Consider the following 19429-nt stretch of genomic DNA (forward strand, 5'->3'; position numbering starts at 1 on the left):
GGACTTGACTCCCGCTCTTGTGTTGTGCGCGACTTCATTTCGGCGGAACTCGAGGACAGGCACTGTACGCTCACGCCCGTAGACTCGTAGAAATGTTCTGTGAGTTACTGGCTACAGGCTACGCCGGTTCTGGATTGCTGGATGTCTCAGGGGACGAGAGGAATCTTTGTGGAACTACCGACAGACTTGGACTTGAATGAAAAAGGTGGACAGAGACAGACAGAAAGAAAGAAAGAAAGAAAGAAAGACAGACAGACAGACAGACAGACAGACAGACAGACAGACGCGTTTCCAAGAAACATTTACAGCTGAGTGTCGTGACAGGCATGTGACAGCCTCGGTAACGAGCGTCACAGCAGGTGAGCCAGAAACAAGGTCAAAGTTCACTGTTAACAAAGTTGAACATGTAGCCTACTCCCACACCAGCGGGCCTTTGTCACGCTAACTAACCCCCCCCCCCCTCCCCCCCACTCCGCCTCCACCCCACCCCGCTCTTGGGGAATGTGAGTGCCAGCCCTGACGGTATAACTGGATAAGTGATTTACATGGTAATTCAATTATCCAATCTGGCCCGTTAGTAGAGCTGGCTTTGACATTGGGGAAACCTGACTTTGGCCACTACGCATCAAAGTAGGTTACGGCTTTGATTGATCAAAGGAAACTCCGATGGCTTAGGCTATTAAGCTATCTTGTTAGAACCACGTGCAGGGCAGAGCGGACAGCCTGTGCATGCACCGCATAGCAGAAATAAAAAATAATAACAATCACGAGAAATATCTTCATTCCCCTCTCTCGCCAGTGGGTGGCAGTAACATGATACACAATCGGCTCCTTGTCAACCTCCTGACGAGCAGTGGGATCACCAGTCTGCCACAGACACACACACATCTTCTCCCAGTGAGAGTCAGGAGCCCCAGAGTCCGCCGACTGGAACAGTTCGACGGGTGCATTTAAATAGCCTTTCCATAGCCGTAATGATTTATTTATTGACCGGGCAAGTTCAATCCCCTGACCCGGCTAGTTCCGTCACGCGTTTCTAAATGAGGGCATCCAGTGACGGTCGCCCATGGATGCCCATAAACTCTGACCAAAATAGCCTCCTGTACCGTACTGTACATATGGTGAGCCCTAATCTACAGCACTAGATCCAGCCAACAGAATATCTCTTAAATGACATGCGGCTGCTTCTTCTTTCATACAGTCTGGTAGAGGCTTATGACAAACATACAGTAGCTGCTGTAAAGTCAATAAAACAATTTAAACGTTTAAATGTTTATTTGGGATCCCACCTTACTGGGGTCCACCTAGAACGCAAAACAAATAGTCACATAGAGTGCAGGGATACCTACCCCCCCCCCCTACCCCACCCTCAAAAAAGCCCATTAAAAAACCAGTAAGCCAAGGCTGAATTTATTAAACCAATAGTCTCTCCTGCTGCAGACCTGTCAAGCTGCGTACAGACAGGGGAGGCGGATCATGTCCTAATGACTCCATCCTCCTAAACCACCAAGTGGAACACCGAGACACTTCCAGGTCTTCTGCCTCCGAGGCGTCCTGAAGCCTGTCAGGAAACTAGACATTCAGCTCTTGTAGCTAGGAGGTGCAGCAGTGGGGCTGTATACCCCTGGGACAGGGAGAGAGACAGAGGGAGGGAGGGAGGGAGGGAGGGAGGGAGGGAGGGAGGGAGGGAGGGAGGGAGGGGGGAGGGAGGGAGAGATGAAGAAAGAGAAATAGAGAGAGAGAGACAGATGGAGGAGAGCCCTAGCCTACTGATGGCTAGCCGTCATGATACAGGTTGACATTCTATTATTCATGACGATATGTGTGTGTGTGTCAGGGGGGGGGGGGGGGGCGTTTACATAGCCTGCGCTGTAAAGGTCCCTGTCTGGCCCCGGACGCAGGAACGGACATCAATCACGGCCAATCGCCCGGCTCCCTGTGAGCGATGGCCGGGACCGAGAGACGCTGTAAATACAGAGAGCGGAGGCGCCTTTTATCTTTCAGGACCCTGCCGGCCCTTCTTGGACATTACTGCCTGTGGCTGGACGAGGCTGAGCCCCAAAGTGCCCTAGCCGGCCTACTGTCCAGGAGACCGGGTGAAGGGTGAAAAACCCTGCTGAAATAACAGCTTGTTTTATTACCTCCCGAGGGACATTAAAGCAACACATAGCGTTTTCTCTGGTTTTCTCGGAACTGCGAGTAAGTGCACTGTCGTACTGTCAGAACGTTATCAGATTGTCTTTTTCTTTTTCTGGCTTCCTCCATGATGTTTCGCTTCGGTTTTCTCACATCCGTCATAATATCATTGAGCTAAAAAACGCATGATATCCATAGGCGGCGGAATAGTTGGCTACTACTGTGTTGTTTAAGCACAACGTTGCGCATGCGCACTTCGACTGAATGCTGAATGATTTAAAAGGTTTAAAAGGTAATAAATGTCAATGTATTATCTTTCTGAGTAGACTGTTTGGACGATTCAGCTTACTTTTAGTAAATCTAATTGGATAATTAGCACCAGACATGTTTGTAAAGGTCCAAATACCGCGATGTATTGCTTTAAACTGATGCACATTTGGAAGGAGCTGGAAATAGCTGGCCATGGAGTTTCGGTCGACCACGACCAGGAGAAGTTCCTGTAAACAAACAGCTAAACCAGACGGCCCACGCCAGGCGGAGACAAGTACGGTACGGCAGTGGGTGGATGAATCATCGTGACATGACATATGTGATGTCATAATCATGACATGACACCGTCTCGCAGTGACAGGGGCTAACCTCTGCAGTTAGTTAATGTATGCAGTTAGTAAATGTATCCGTATATGGCATCAATATCCCCAGCAAACCACTGATGACATACTGTAGTCTGGCCCGTCCGAAGCTAGACGGGGGCTTTCCCAACCCCCCCCCCCCCAATCCTCTGGACGTCAGAGAGCTGAGTCAGCAGGTCTGGATGACAGACAAGCCAGGGGTCACAGAGAGGTCGTAAGAGCAGGGGAAGTGGACGACACACGCTTCCCTTTCCGAGATCCCCCTGGTCTGCGCAGCGACGCCATCGCTGCAGCCTGTCCCACAACCCCTAGCCCTGCCTGTCAGAAAGCCAGCTAGTGCTGACTCACCAGGGTCAAAGGTCATTCAGCGAGTTGATAAACAAACTAGCCCGGCCGCGAGGGCCAGCACGAGAGTGCTGCAGTCATGTGACGGCAGAAGCGCTGGCCTTGTGACGATGACAGTGGAGGTCGAGGCTCTAGAAGAGGATTTTCTTTTTCGGGAGCGACTAATTAAAGGGGAACGCCGCTGTCATAGCAAGTTTAGCTCAAATGTCGCTTTGTCCTCAATGAAACCGATCGGTACACACCAACATTTAACCGATCCGTGCAGTAGTAAGCTAGCTCCTTTTTCCTCTGTGCGCGCACCCCCTTTATAATGGAGGTCTATGGGCCTCTGCTAAAAACTATGATAAACATGCATTTTCAAGGCAGGAAGCGCAGGGTGTGATCTTACCGGTGTCATTATGCTGTCACGTGAAATATATCGCATTCTCAAACCGAATATTGAAACAAAAGCTCCATTTGAGCCAGAACTATTTCACCAAACACACTACACCATACCTTTCACACTGCAAACTTCCGCCGCACGTTAGCTAGATGATTGTTTACATCCTCCTAGCCATGCTGAACACGTCAACACATGGGGATGGCGATTCATTTCACAAGACAACATTCTACTGAGACCGGTAAGGGGCTTCCTGGCGCTTCCTGCCTTGAAAATGCAGTCTCTGTGAGCTAGCGGTCTCTGTGAGCTAGCGGTGTCTGTGAGCTAGCGGTCTCTGTGAGGTAGCGGTCTCTGTGAGGTAGCGGTCTCTCTGAGCTAGTGGTCTCTGTGAGCTAGCGGTCTCTCTGAGCTAGCGGTCTCTTTGAGCTAGCGGTCTCTGTGAGCTAGCGGTCTCTGTGAGGTAGCGTTCCCTGTGAGCTAGCGGTCTCTGTGAGCTAGCGGTCTCTGTGAGCTAGCGGTCTCTGTGAGGTAGCGGTCTCTGTGAGCTAGCGGTCTCTGAGGTAGCAGTCTCTGTGAGGTAGCGATCTCTGTGAGGTAGCGATCTCTGTGAGCTAGCGGTCCCTGTGAGCTAGCGGTCTCTGTGAGGTAGCAGTCTCTGTGCGCTAGCGGTCTCTGTGAGGTAGCAGTCTCTGTGAGCTAGCGGTCTCTGTGAGGTAGCAGTCTCTGTGAGCTAGCGGCCTCTGTGAGCTAGCGGTCTCTGTGAGCCTGGTCTAAAAAGCCTCTGAGGTACAGTATAAGGTACAGTACGTAAAGCTAGCTGCATGTAGGTAAACTGAGAAGAACACACCCAGTGGAACTGACACTAGTTTGGGCCAATGGCTTCGGGTCGGTGGCTTTGTCTTCGTACGTCAACCCGCTTGAACACAGAGGAGCCCTGGGCAGAAACATACCTCTGAACACGGCTTCGGTTTGTGGTCCCCAACCAAATGCCACGTCAATTTTCTAACCACAGGACGAGCTCGCCCAGGTGCCATGCAAATCCCTCTGTCTTGTCGTGGCCCTCCCTGCTTCTTTGAGCCACGAGGACACTGTGTGTGTGTGTGTGTGTGTGTGTGTGTGTGTGTGTGTGTGTGTGTGTGTGTGCGCGCGCATATCACCTAATAAGACATTTGGCCTGCTCCTACTTGGCAGTAAGGACAGGACATTGAGCAGAGTAGAGTAGAGTAGAGGGGTTACAGCCAGACCGCGCTGCCTGGGAGAAAGGGGTCTTTATGCGGACCCAGTGGCCATCTGGGCGCGAGGGCTGTAGTGTGTTTACGGGCGGCGGCGGGATTTGATCCCGTCGAACAGAGGCGGCATTCACGCTGCGACTTAGCAAGCGCCCGGCGTGTCGCCTAGCCAACACCGTCCACTCACTGGACCTTTCATGTCCCGCTCCGGCATGTGACCCGCCACCGCCGCCGCCGTCGTCTTCTCCTCAATGACGCCACTGTCCCCGCCCTCCCCCCCCCCTCCCCCCAAGTATGATAAGAAAGGCTAGCGGAGAAAGAAACCTCTGGGTCTGTCGGCCGGCCGCTGAGGGATCATTAAAGGGACGAATATGCATCGACTGTGCGGCGTTAATAGCTTCCTCGAGGCGCCGTCTGAATCGGTGGCGCGCCGTCTTCTGCTTTTCTCGCAGGGGGGGGGGCGGGGCCTGTCGGCTGGCTCGCCGGGGGAACGCCCTCGCGGTAAACGGATGAGCGGACAGAGAGAGAGGCGCGGCGTGTCGAGGCGTCGCTACAGAAACCGCTTGCGTCCGAGGGGGGGGGGGGGGCGTAGCTCGCCGCCAGACCCCCCGTCTGATTCTTCACAGGCCATAATGACATTTCACACTACTGTATCTATCGCACTCACACATCACCGCCACCAGCGCTGGGGCGCGGGCCGTTGCGTTGTTGTGGCGTGTGTGTGTGTGTGTGTCTGTGTCCCAGTGGCACCAGACACAAAGAGAGGCGAGGGCGGTGTTGATGGAGAGGGGGTTGGGGGTGGAGAACAAAAGAGTGTGTGACGGACATCCCCCCCTCCCCCCTCCCCCCCTCAGCGACCCAGAAAAAGGGGGCCCCATACCTCACGACGACGGCAAGGTATCCAGACAATAATGCACGGGAGAGAAAGAAGTGACTGGGGGTGATGCAGGGATGGGAAGACCCCCATTTTCTCATCTTTCCTGGGGGGGGGGCCTAGACAAGGAGGAGATGGCGGTGGCGCTGGAGTAATCTTACAGCACCGGAGGGGGGGAGAGGGGGAGAGAGGGAGGGAGGGAGGGAGGGTCTTTGTTCTTAGTCTGTCATATAGTATTAAAGTGTGTCAGGAAGCATGGAGGCGAAAAGTAATGGCTTCCCTGCAGCCATCCATACATCCGCAGCGTGTGCGTGTGTGTTGGGTGGATGGATGGATGACTGCACACACACACACACACACACACACACACACACATTCACGTAAGTCAAAAACACAAATTCACACATACAATAAGCCAGACTCGCACGCATGCACGCGCACACACACACACACGCACACACACACGCACGCACACGCACGCACACGCACACACACACAGGACGAGGAGATGTCAGTGCTTACTTTCTGGTTGATTAATTAGCCTAACCAACACTAATGAAATTGACTTGGAATACTGGCCCTTGCAAAAAGAGGGCCTCTGCAGTTCACAGCACATCATTTGAATTCCATACGCATTCCTCCGAGTGAGAAAGAACGGACTGAAAGAAGAGATGTTTTGACGACGAGGGCGACAGGCAACGCCCTCCCCTGACACAAACAACTCTCCTCTCCAAATCTAGTTCATAGCCCGTACAGTACGTTCTGTTTTTTAATCTGAGTACAGTATCTATTGTGTATATTATGCGTTGTGTTTTTTCACTGCAGCGAAACCAATTGCCCCGCCGGGGCACTAATAAAGTTTTACTACTACTACTAATACTACTACTTTCTACCATCTACCATCGCATTGTGTTGCCTCTGGGTATGAAATGCGCTATACAAATAAAGCTTTGATTGATTTGATTGATTGATCTTAACACCCAAGCACATCAATCATTTCGGGGCTAGCGTGACGTGAACCGGCGCTAAGCGTATTATGTGCTAGCAGGTAGACGTGGACATTTGACTTGTTCAGCCCGTGTACGGCCGCGTATGATCCGACACGTCTGTAATCTCGCAGCTTAAGAGTGAGATGGACACAACGCAGGGGCAGGCTGGGGATCAGAACCCTCTGTATCTGTCCTGGAACGCCACTCAACGCCAGCTTATCTCCTCAACGCAGTGGCAAAGCCCACGTCAGATCACAGAGAGAGAGAGGGTTAAGCTGCTTTCAATATTCGTATTTTTGAAAAGATACCCTTCCATAAATATGTAATAGAGGTGCGGAATCCAATCCAGGCTCATGTAAGGTCAGATGGTTGTGTGTGTGTGTGTGTGTGTGTGTGTGTGTGTGTGTGTGTGTGTGTGTGTGTGTGTGTGTGTGTGTGTGTGTCTGGACATGCGTATCCTGTTGAGAGGGAGGCTGAGAGACAGACATCTAGCTTTTTTCCACATCAACAGGCAGAGAGCACTCTCTGTCAACACTACATCTCAACTCGATGCAGGCCCATGTTTAAAACATACCCAACTGAACTGAGGCTGTCACACTAGCATAGTTTCGATCTCATTTTGAGGAGAAATCCCTCAAAAGTTCCAGTTCAACCAAGTTAGCAAGTTAGTTTTTTTTTTGTATGTACTGTACTCTAACTTAACCAAGGCTTACTGTTTATAGTATGTGGCTTAGCATAGGCTAACTGTTTTTACAGTAGGAGGTACAGTAGCTTAGCCTAGCCTAGCTCAGTTGACATTGATAACACCCTACCAGTATTATGCTACCTGCACACAAACAAGCAAGGACACGACACACACAGCATGGTCTATACCTCCGGTGTGTGACAGAGGAACAGTACACCAGTGAGTCCGCGTCACCCCTCACCAACAGGGTAAACATTGTTCAGACAGATGCTGATAAGTAGGCTAGATGTAACACGATGATATGAAAATCCCTCGGAGGTGAGCTACATTAGGGATGCGCTGGTGGCTCTCTGACGGACTGGAGTGTCTGGCAGCCGACAGTTTGGTTGAAGAGTTCGCGCCGAAGAATGCGTCTGCGCCGGGCCTTGATCCGCCCAGACGCCGGGCCCCGTTCCAACACTTCACCTGCAGCCTTCCCTCCCCGCCGTCCTCGGGAGAACTCGCCGATCAGACGGGGGCCCGGATTGGAAACAGCTGCGCGCGGGGGGGGAGCGAATGCGTTCGCCCGTCCGACCGCGTCGCGGTTCGCCGTGTCGGAGGAGGGAGGCGGCCATGTTGAGCCCACCCCCCCCCCCCCGATATCCGCTCTTCCGGCGTCTCCCCCGGGGCCGTGTTCACACAGCGAGGACACTTCCCTCACACATGGGCTCCAGGCCCGCTGAGAGGACCCAAACAGACCGTCTCTCTCTCTCTCTCTCTCTCGTCCTGAGCGGCGGCCGGCAGCCCTGCCCTGGGTAAATGTAACTGGAGAGAGGCCCGTTTGTATAGGAAACCTGAGCCGGCCCTGCAGTCAGCCAGGAGAGCAAGGCGGGGGGACTTTAACCTCCGTGAGGCACGAGAGCGCGGAGAGGGGCGAGGGAGGGGGCGGGGTCCTATCGTGTTAGCCGTCTTGTTTACACACATACAGTACGCACGCGCTACACACGCGCAAAAACACCACACGCACGCATATAGAACGTGCACGTGCGCTACACGCATGGAAAAACAACACGCGCGCACTCACACAGAACACACGAACGCACTACGCACACGCAAAAACAACACACACACAAACGCGCACACACACCTCTCTGCTGAGCTACAACACAAACCAAGCAAGGTCTCTGCCTCCCGTTGGGCTGGAAAACAATCAAGCCGTCGTCTATATCCTCTCTCTATTGGGTTTCTATTCTGGGTAAATCCAGGAAGTAGCAGAGTCCCAGAGCGGCACCATGGTAACTGTAGTCCCCGCTGCAGCGCTGGGTAAACAGGCTGGATGGATGCAGGTACCGCCAGCAGGAACAAGACATGAGCAGCACCACAACAACCAGATGGTGAGAACGGGCGGGGCGACTTACTTCAAAAATAAAGAGGATGGAGTCCAGCTCCTCCCTCTGTGACTTGTTCCCTGAAAGAGAGAGGCAGAGGCGCGGTCAGTCTCACTCTGGCCATGAAAAAGTCAAGTCAAGTCAAGTTTATTTGATATAGCACATTTCATGCGACAAGCACAGACTCAATGTGCTTCAAGAATAAAAATTCATTATACATGATAGAACATTAAAATAAGAATGCATTACAAATATGAAATCATGTAAGATAACATAAAACAATAATAAATAAATGAATGAATAATGAAAAACATCTCCATTTACAAAAACCATCATGTTGTTAGGTTTATAAAAGACAAGCATCTTCTAAGCAGCCGCCTGACATCCTGGTTCCACGCCGCGTCAGCGCGACAACGTAGCTTTAGCACAACCCTCCCAGTATCGCCAGAGGTGTGAGCTCCACCAGGTCAGACAGACGGACGGACGGACGCAGACGGTGGGTGAGGGCACCGAGGAGCCCGTCGTCCGTTATCTGTGGGAGCCGTGGAGCTTGGACTTGTTCGTTTAAGGGTCAACTGTCAAGGCTCGGTGATGATGGGGCTGGCATCGGCCAGGGAGGTTGCCGTCACTCCGAGCTCAAAGCGTCCAAGTGGAGGACCGAGGGATGGGTGAGCACTGGGAGTGGGGTGGTGGTGGGGGGATAGAGAGAGACGGAGGGATAGAGAGAGAGAGAGAGGTGGACAGTCTTGAGCTCTCCAGCTCCTTATAAAGCGATGGGGTAGCAGGAGTATGAAGGAGACCAACCTCTTTAGACTCTCCTCTCCACATCTATATACTGTATTATATAATTGATATAATATACTGTTACAGTGGTGTGTCTACGATGGAAACGCTGCACTAAATCAATCAGGAAGAGGAGGAGAAGGAGAAGGAGGAGAGGAGAGAGGTTGAGTGTCTGCGATGTGAGCTTGATGGAGGAGGGGGTTCTGGGAATGAGCCTGGCCTAGCAACAGAGTGGAGAGGCTCTTGGGTATTCTGCTCTCTCTCTCTCTCTCTCTCTCTCTCACTCTGTCACCATCACAACTCTCACTACAGTAACCTACCAATGATGATGAATGGCTATTTAACTTGAAGTCATGGCATTAAATATCATGTCACACCATTACCATACCAATCGTAATAGGTTTGATCAAATCGAGCGACGGAAAAACCCAAAAATGTTCAAGTCGGTAACTCCTCCACTCACTCCTATCACTTGTCTCCCGGCAGTCAGGCTAACGACATTCAACTCGGAAATAATTGCTATTCCCTGTAGTGCATTTGTAAGGTCAGAGGTAAAGTCAAAGTCATTTGATAATACCCTGTCTAATCTCCAGGGGGGGGGTGTCATGACTGATTTTCTAATTCTGTGTGTTTGGCCCCGCTCTAATGGGCCCCAAATCGCTGACTATAGTCGTAGGCGGTGCGCTCAAATCGTTTCTCTCCGCGCCACCATTCGAATTAATGTTCCTGTAATTGGCTTTGAGCAGCTACAGGACGGGGCTGGGAAAGGTAGATCCTTGCAGTGTTGAACTTTGACAACCCGTTCCCCGCCAGCGAAAAAACGCCATTACCGAGCTAATTATGGGCTGGTTGCCAGGGGAAGCCACGGGCGACGTCTCCACGCTCGCCTCCTTACCTTTTTGCTTTAAGTTACTTTCCAGTGTAATGAAATTTTCATAGAAGATAAAATAAATCTGCGAGCAGTTGCTCTCGAAGAACGTCTTCAGCTCGCTCTTCTCGATGATATCTGCAAACGACAAAGACAGAGGGACAGTTAGTTAAAAACGGGTTACTCTCTCGGGGGTCACGGGGGTCACGTCGAGTGGATGGAACGGTCACAATGTGAGGACGACAGAGGACATGTTTTCCGTTGACCACAACCAGTTTGGGAGATGAACCAGTTTGGGAGATGAACCAGTTTGGGAGATGAACCAGTTTGGGAGATGAACCAGTTTGGGAGATGAACCAGTTTGGGAGATGAACCAGTTTGGGAGATGAACCAGTCGGGCCGTAGGTAGCTCCGGTCGAGCATGGGTCCCCACAGCCGATCAGGCCGTCATCCAGCCTCAACCGCCATGGAGAATCTCACGCCATATTCAAGGACAGAGAAGCGCTTCTAAACAGCCTAATCAGACACGTCTCACCCCCAGCGCCTGAACAGGGGGATGAGCATCTTTCTAGAAGTTCTAGAAATCACATATGATAGCATCTGAAGTGTGTGTGTGTGTGTGTGTGTGTGCGTGGCTTGATGTGCCATCTACAGGAAAGAGGGTTTTGTGTGTGTGTGCGTGCACATGCATGCGTGTGTACACTAGGGCTGGGTTAAAAAAATCGATTAATCGATTCTGAATCGATTCTGAATCAAATGAAAGTAATAAATGAAGGAATGAATAGTTCATTAATTCATTCAATGATTAATTCATTCATTCAGCCCTAGTATTGATGTGTTGCTTAACTTGGCAGTCATGTAATTAAGGTTACAGCTAAAAAAAAACAAAAAACAGGTTTTAGTAACACTAACCGAATTGATATTGAATCGAATCGTGATAATCGATTCTGAACCTTGTGAATCGGAATCGAATCTTGAAATTTGAATCGATACCCAGCCCTAGTGTACACTTGTATGCTACATGTGTAGTGCATGCAAACACAGGGGTGCAAGAGAGTCGCACACACACACGCACACACACACACACACACACCGCCCATAGAGTTACATTGTAAAAATAAAAAAAATATTGAAAAAGCTGAATATTTTAAAAAGTATACAAGGTATAAAAAATCAGAAAGGATTCCGATAATGTCCTCTCTGAAGAAGGCACTTGTGCCGAAACGCGTCAGGGTTATTTGTAGCCAAATAAAAACTCTAATGGTAAGAAAGTCTTCCGTCACCTATTATGTATTTATGGGATGTGCTACCCTCTCAAGTTTTTGAGATTTTTTGTATTACAATTGTCTGGGCCCAGCACTCCCTGATCAATTCAACTGGTTGATGCGCCACCTTCATCACCTTTTTCACACACACACTGACACACACACACACACACCTGTGCCTGTTTCTCATGATCTAGGATCCACTCCCTCCTCCTCCTCCTCCACACCTCTCTGTAACCTCCTACTGTATATGCTTATTCAGCAGTATGGTGCTCGGGCCAGAGGTAGCTCTGGTCTCTCTAGCGACAGCGTGTGCCGAGCGTGCGTTCGTTAGCCTGGCCGTGCTGCTGACTGCTGAGCTCACAGGAAAACACTCATCCAGGTGGGCGAGCGCCGGCGCGGGAGGGTCATCTGCTGCTCTGTGGAGAGACGGAGTTTGGGGGGGGGGGTCATCTGCTGCTCTGTGGAGAGACGGAGTTTGGGGGGGGGGGTCATCTGTTGCCATGTGGAGAGACGGAGTTTGGGGGGGGGGGTCATCTGCTGCTCTGTGGAGAGACGGAGTTTGGGGGGGGGGGGGTCATCTGTTGCTATGTGGAGGGACGGAGTTTGGGGGGGGGGGGGTCATCTGCTGCTCTGTGGAGAGACGGAGTTTGCCGCTGCGTCTGGACCGGGGTCAAGGCCAGGTCGTAGTCGTGTTGTTCACGCCAGGGGGGACGAGTGAGAAACAGACTGCTCTCTTCACTCTCTCTCAGGCAGGCACATACATGCAGATTCGCACAAAATCACACACACACACACGCGCGCATCCTGCAGACTCAACCATACACACTGTACGCACCTGTACACTGCACACCAAGTCGGACGCGCGCACGCACGCACGCACACGCACGCACACGCACACACACACACACACAAGCTATGACTAATAGACTGTCATAAACACTCAATGGTTTCAAATCTAGTTTTTTTATTATTATTTTTTATTCCAGTAATCAGTATCAGTATCAATATTGAGGATGAGGATCGCCTACCATGTTTGCTGGTGATGAAAACAGACCTGGCCATAAATAATCAAGCATAACAGAAGGGGGCTTGGCACACTAATTGAGCAATTAAGGCTCACCTTCTGTTGTGGGTCCAGCCTTCCTTCTAGCAACAATGTTCCCCAGACCACATGCCAAATTGGAGGGCTCCCAAAAACTGCCGGGCTAGCTGGGTAGCAAGCTAGCTAAATGGCTCACAGGGGAGTACTGGCATTTTGTAGCCTGTGTCCCATTACAAGACAATGGCCCAGTTAGTGTTTAATGTTCGACACGAGAAACAGACACAAATAATGAAGAAGAATAGATACAACCGCTTGGAAATAATATTTGAGCTTCCCTGTTTTAGCCTAATGGATATGGCTTACAGTTATGATGCCCTTTAAAAAAGAAAAAAAAGATTAAGAGAAATGGGCAAACATAGGGCCTAACTGCTTTAGTTCTCTGGATAATAGCATTAGAGAACTGACTGTTCCGGAATATTCAATAAGGAAGACTGATTTGGGGAGATTCCGTCATCAGAAGCGTATGGAAAACACTGAGATAACAGGCCCACAGGCAGAGATATCCAATGCTAAATTTGAAGACAGGTTCTTAAAGATAATGCTTTGGTACAGTAGCTAGCTACAGCTCAGGGATATTGTATAGCAAACGCCAGAACTCTGCAACCAACAGACAAGAGCAGCAGTGGCTCCCAAGAGAGAACTGCGGTGGGCTAATCGCTTCACTGCTGACAGCTGAGCAGGGAGAAAACACACCTTAGCAGGCCTGCAGCAAGAGCACGCTGACTTAAATGTTGGGAAGACGAACACAATACCAAGAGACCAACAGTTCCAACTGACTTATTACCAGATCCATGAACCAGAACAGCTGAGGTATAAACATTTCAGAGAATGCCACATTGCTACTTTAAGCTGCCAAAACAAAACCAAGATTTCTCCTTGACAGAAAGCTGAATGTGTCTCAAAAAGAAAATCTTCTTCATAACAAGGGGTCAAGAGCAGCGGAGGATGGTGTTTATACTCCATTAAAAACACCCTAACGGACATAATACCCTCTCAATGCAGGTCCATTGGCTAGCGTAAACACTTGGGCCGAGTCACTGGACTACACGAGTGAATGATCTGTGAGGGTAAATGTTTACTAGGCTTGAACCTCTCTCATTTCGCCTTCCTCTCGCTCCATCTCTCCTCACTGTATCTATCTCTCTCTCTCTCTGCTTCTCTCTCTCTCTGCACAGTAAAAGGCCTGTAAGTCCCAAGCAGCTTACTGAACCAGCTCACTAGCAGCCTAGCATCAGAGTGGGTACATAATGGTCTTTTAAGGCCTGCCACCAAATATTGACTTTGTGTGAAGTGTGTGTGAAGTGTGTGTGTGTGTGTGTGTGTGTGTGTGTGTGTGTGTGTGTGTCACCTTGTAATAAGCCCCTATTGCACTAGAGCTGCTCAACCCTGCAATACTGAGCACTTAACACACCCATGGATCTCCGGATTCATTAATCTGTGGATGTTCCTCTTAGAGACTTACGGACTTACAGACTTACAGACAAACAGACAGAGAGAGAGACAGACAGATACAGACAGACAGACAGACAGACAGACAGACAGACACACTCGCCCACAATCTCTCTCTAGTACTGTACCTCTTATCCTCTCTGGCTCCCGGAGGAGGTACAGTAGCACTTCATTAAATCCGCCCGTCCCCCACACTCTGGATAAGTTTGCCCTGGGGGTACAGCCAGACACCTCAGCTAAACACCTCAACCTGTTCAATTCACACCTCAGCACACACACACACACACACACACACACACACACACACACACACACACACACACCCTCCGCCTGTCAACAGCGGACAGTAAACATATCTTTCGCTAATCTATCATTGTCTCAGCTGAAGTGAATGAAGTGGGCTGGGTCCAGGCCCATCGGCGCCACCGCTTGACAAGGCTGGGCACAGCAGGCGGGGCCTGGAACTGGCGCCGGACATCTAGTAGAGAAACAGGGACAGGTCAGCCGAGCACCCGGGCTAAGCTGTTCCCAGCTGGGCCGGCCGCAGGTACGGGTCCTCCGAAGTGGCGTTTCTCCACCGGGCGTGAAGCGAAAGTCGACTTCGCTTTCCTTCAGCGGCGCTTGCCCGGAAAAACGAACGCGCGAATTCCGTGCCGCGTCACAGCGAGCACGTTGGATCGCGCCGCCGCCGCTAGCAAGTTCGCTAGACCAAGCTAGGTGATTAGCACGGCGTCCCTTTAAAATTGTCTCCCAGATTGCACCGTGGTAGGTAGCACGTGTCTATCCATACCGGAGGGCGATTGGCTTTCGCCAGGCGGGATGTTCGCTTGAGTTGAATCTTTTTTCTTCTTTTTTTTTTTTTAACTCAAGCGAACGCGCGACCCTCGCTCGATTCGCGTCGCCCACAGAACGCCTCGATTAACTCTGCCCATTCACCTCCTGCCGTTGACTTTTCATACATGATTCGCCTCAAGCTTTTGTGGAAAAAGTATCTTGGGGCCTGTGATGGGGGGCCAGGAGGACAGTACCAGTACCAGTACAGGGGGGATTGGGTGGGGGGGGGGGCCTTATCTCAGCCCCTCACATGGTCCACTACTCAGCGCTGCTCATTGTGAGAGCTCTTCCTGTCTGCCTGCTGCTCGGTCAGGAAAAACATGTTGACTCATCTGCGGCTCCACCCCCTGACAGAGGAGAGGCAGGTCCAGCAGCAGGCACATCCTCAGAGAAGGAGGTAGTCCGCAGGGCTCCGAGGGGTCAGAGAGTGTGTGTGTGTGTGTGTGTGAGTGTGCGCGCACAGTGGGCATAAAGGATGAGTTCTGTTTGACGCCCTGTGTCGACCTATCCGAGCCCGTCATCCATCTCTGTCCACCCTCCAGACTTGCCGCTCCCCACGCCCCCTAACCCCTCCAGACTCACCTCTCCCCACGCCCCCTAACCCCTCCAGACTCACCTCTCCCCACGCCCCCTAACCCCTCCAGACTCACCTCTCCCCACGCCCCCTAACCCCTCCAGACCCGCCGCTCCCCACGCCCCCTAACCCCTCCAGACCCGCCGCTCCCCACGCCCCCTAACCCCTCCAGACTCACCTCTCCCCACGCCCCCTAACCCCTCCAGACTCACCTCTCCCCCACGCCCCCTAACCCCTCCAGACTCACCTCTCCCCCACGCCCCCTAACCCCTCCAGACTCACCTCTCCCACTAACCCCTCCAGACTCACCTCTCCCCACGCCCCCTAACCCCTCCAGACTCACCTCTCCCCCTAACCCCTCCAGACTCACCTCTCCCCACGCCCCCTAACCCCTCCAGACTCACCTCTCCCCACGCCCCCTAACCCCTCCAGACCCGCCGCTCCCCACGCCCCCTAACCCCTCCAGACCCGCCGCTCCCCACGCCCCCTAACCCCTCCAGACCCGCCGCTCCCCACGCCCCCTAACCCCTCCAGACTCACCTCTCCCCCACGCCCCCTAACCCCTCCAGACTCACCTCTCCCCACGCCCCCTAACCCCTCCAGACTCACCTCTCCCCACGCCCCCTAACCCCTCCACTCACCTCTCCCCACGCCCCCTAACCCCTCCAGACTCACCGCTCCCCACGCCCCCTAACCCCTCCAGACCCGCCTCTCCCCACGCCCCCTAACCCCTCCAGACTCACCACTCCCCACGCCCCCTAACCCCTCCAGACTCACCGCTCCCTTGCGCCCCCTAACCCCTCCAGACTCACCGCTCCCCACGCCCCCTAACCCCTCCAGACTCCCCTCTCCCCACGCCCCCTAACCCCTCCAGACCCGCCTCTCCCCACGCCCCCTAACCCCTCCAGACTCCCCACGCCCCCTAACCCCTCCAGACTCACCTCTCCCCACGCCCCCTAACCCCTCCAGACTCCCCACGCCCCCTAACCCCTCCAGACTCACCTCTCCCCACGCCCCCTAACCCCTCCAGACTCACCTCTCCCCACGCCCCCTAACCCCTCCAGACCCGCCTCTCCCCACGCCCCCTAACCCCTCCAGACTCACCTCTCCCCCACGCCCCCTAACCCCTCCAGACTCACCGCTCCCCCACGCCCCCTAACCCCTCCAGACTCACCTCTCCCCACGCCCCCTAACCCCTCCAGACTAACCGCTCCCCACGCCCCCTAACCCCTCCAGACTCCCCTCTCCCCACGCCCCCTAACCCCTCCAGACTCACCTCTCCCCCACGCCCCCTAACCCCTCCAGACTCACCGCTCCCCACGCCCCCTAACCCCTCCAGACTCACCTCTCCCCACGCCCCCTAACCCCTCCAGACTCACCTCTCCCCCACGCCCCCTAACCCCTCCAGACCCGCCTCTCCCCACGCCCCCTAACCCCTCCAGACTCACCTCTCCCCACGCCCCCTAACCCCTCCACTCACCTCTCCCCACGCCCCCTAACCCCTCCAGACTCACCTCTCCCCACGCCCCCTAACCCCTCCAGACTCCCCACGCCCCCTAACCCCTCCAGACTCACCTCTCCCCACGCCCCCTAACCCCTCCAGACTCCCCACGCCCCCTAACCCCTCCAGACTCACCGCTCCCCACGCCCCCTAACCCCTCCACTCACCGCTCCCCACGCCCCCTAACCCCTCCAGCCCGGCCCGCCGAGCTCGCCGGAGAGACGGACAGAAAGGGAGGATGATCGATGACAGGACCTCTGGCAGAGAAGGGAATTCTGACAAGAGAGGTATCCTGGGAAAAAAACAAAACAGCTTTTGATCAGGCTGCACTGTACGGCTGTTCTGTCGATTTTTATAGTCGACTTGGTCGCCAGAACGAGAGCTGTTATGTATTTAGAGAGGCTGAGGGTTCATAATAGCCAGGGCCTCATAACTCTCCTCTGTCTTGTGAGCAGGCTAGGCTACGCCCCTGTGCGACCCCTGGCTCAATGGGGCTCTCGGTTCTCGGGTGGCCTAGCACCGACGGAACACAGAACCGGTTCTGCAGGCTGGCGGGGAATGCGGGGGATGACACCGTATCCCGCAGGGTTTTTCCTGCATAGAGGTTTTTTTTTGACGCCCCCCAAAGAGATTTTCGCCAGAGCCAAAGGAAAATCACCAGTACCAAAATGCTAAAAAATCAAGAATAAAAACAGCCATTCTAATCCTCTGCAAATGTGTTTGATACTGTAGCTGTTTTCAAGTGCAGCCCATCCCTCTTGCATTGTCCATGGTTTGGACCACTAGTAATCGAGATAATTAATAGACAGGTTGTCAGTATCTTGAACATTTTGTCTTCATATCCATTTTGTGTCATGTCAGGAGATTTCCCGCGATTGTGAAAAGTGAGCTCAGTCAGAACGACAGCAAAGAATACAGGCCTATACATGCTGGTAGGCTACTCGACATAAAACAGAGGTTTCCCCTCTAATTTGTGTGTGCATCACCCCCAAAAGACCCATTCTGAGCCAGGAAAAACCCTGACCCCGCAAACACAACAAGACGCCGGTGTCCCCTCCGATGTCACCCTCCGATGTCACCCTCCTAGCCTTCCGCCTATCGTCCGCTGCCACTCTGGACGAAAAACAGAGGACAGGGTGAGGCTGATTCTCACCAAAACACCAGCCGTTGGGAACGTGTAATCTTCTCACACACGTGCGCGCGGGACATGGTATACGTGAGGAAATCTGGCGTGTTTTTCATTGTTGTTGGCCGGAGCGGGAGGAACTGCCGATTGCCGATAGCGCTGGCCTGTGTTCCCCGAGAGGTGTTTGTGGAAGTGTGTGTGTGAGAGGGCCAACGCTCAGCGAACTGATCCTCACACACACACAATAGCAACACTCTCTCTCGCTCTCACTCTCTCTCTGTCGAGAGGAGATGAGAAGAAGAGGAGGGGGGAGGGGTGTTAGAGACACTGGCCAAGTTCAACACCATAGGGCAGTGTTAAGGTCAATTGCAATTCCAAACAGTGTGAGCTACTTAATTCCACTTGGTCAATCTTTAATCCGCCACTTCACATCTACTAGAGACCTGTCGCGCTACGCTAACGCCCAGCGGGCTAAATGAAAGTGAGAAAAGAAAACCCCCAAGAATATTAACGAGTCGTTCTTTAAAAGTCCTATTCGGGAGTTGCTAACTTGACAGCCCGATTTCCAGAGACGTGCACGGTCTGAGAATGAGATTTCCAGAGGGGTGCACAGTCTGAGAACTAGACTTATTTAAATGAACAAAAGCAGAGCGGTCTGTAGGCCTGTCGTGAGAGAGAATGTGTTTCCTGATGGCCGCCAGGGAAGAGCAGCTGCTAGCTCTCCTCCCTGTGTGGGAACGAAACAGCTGGACCGTAATCACCTGCAGCCCGACAGAGCAGACCGCCATATGAAAGATTCAGGGGAGCGCTTCTCAGGAAAGGAAAACACGGCGCGTTCACACACAGAGATATGCTCTCTCTGAGTATCTGGAGCCCGATCTCATTCCCGCCCTGCGTCTCTCTCAGGGAGAATGGAAAAAAAAACAAAAAAACGGAATCCTACGAATGTCTGATAGGATCTTTGAAATGTTGTGACTCTTTGACCTTGTTTGACTGACACGGGAGGCCTTAGCGTGTCACATGATACGTGGCGTCACCGGGGCTGAGCCCTCTACCTCGGCCGTGTGACCGCAGTTCGGGTGCCGTGGGGTTTAAAACTGCTGTTCTGGCTGACTATGCACAGAGAGCGATGTGACGCGACGCGACTGTCAACGCCTGGGTTTTATCCACTGATTGAATGACAGAACGTTGGCCTCAGGCAGGCGAAGCTATTCGTCAGGTTAAGTAGTATAATTCTCCCCCCCTCCGGCAGTTTAAGAAGTAATAACCCCCCCCCCCCCTATAGATT

General features: G+C 52.6%; 1 protein-coding gene across 1 annotated transcript in view; it reads right to left on the reverse strand.

Annotated features, from left to right (window-relative positions):
- Nucleotides 1-19429, reverse strand: part of ralgapa2 (Ral GTPase activating protein catalytic subunit alpha 2) — a gene marked incomplete at its 5' end in the record, with an annotated part of 114914 nt that overhangs the window by 78715 nt on the left and 16770 nt on the right. Inside the window, 3 exon segments of the mRNA XM_084438391.1 lie at nt 1290-1304; nt 8667-8716; nt 10315-10425. Coding sequence (XP_084294517.1) covers nt 1290-1304; nt 8667-8716; nt 10315-10425 — 176 coding nt within the window.

This window comes from Borostomias antarcticus (assembly GCF_949987555.1).
Source record: "Borostomias antarcticus genome assembly, chromosome: 5".
Lineage (NCBI taxonomy): Eukaryota > Metazoa > Chordata > Actinopteri > Stomiiformes > Stomiidae > Borostomias > Borostomias antarcticus.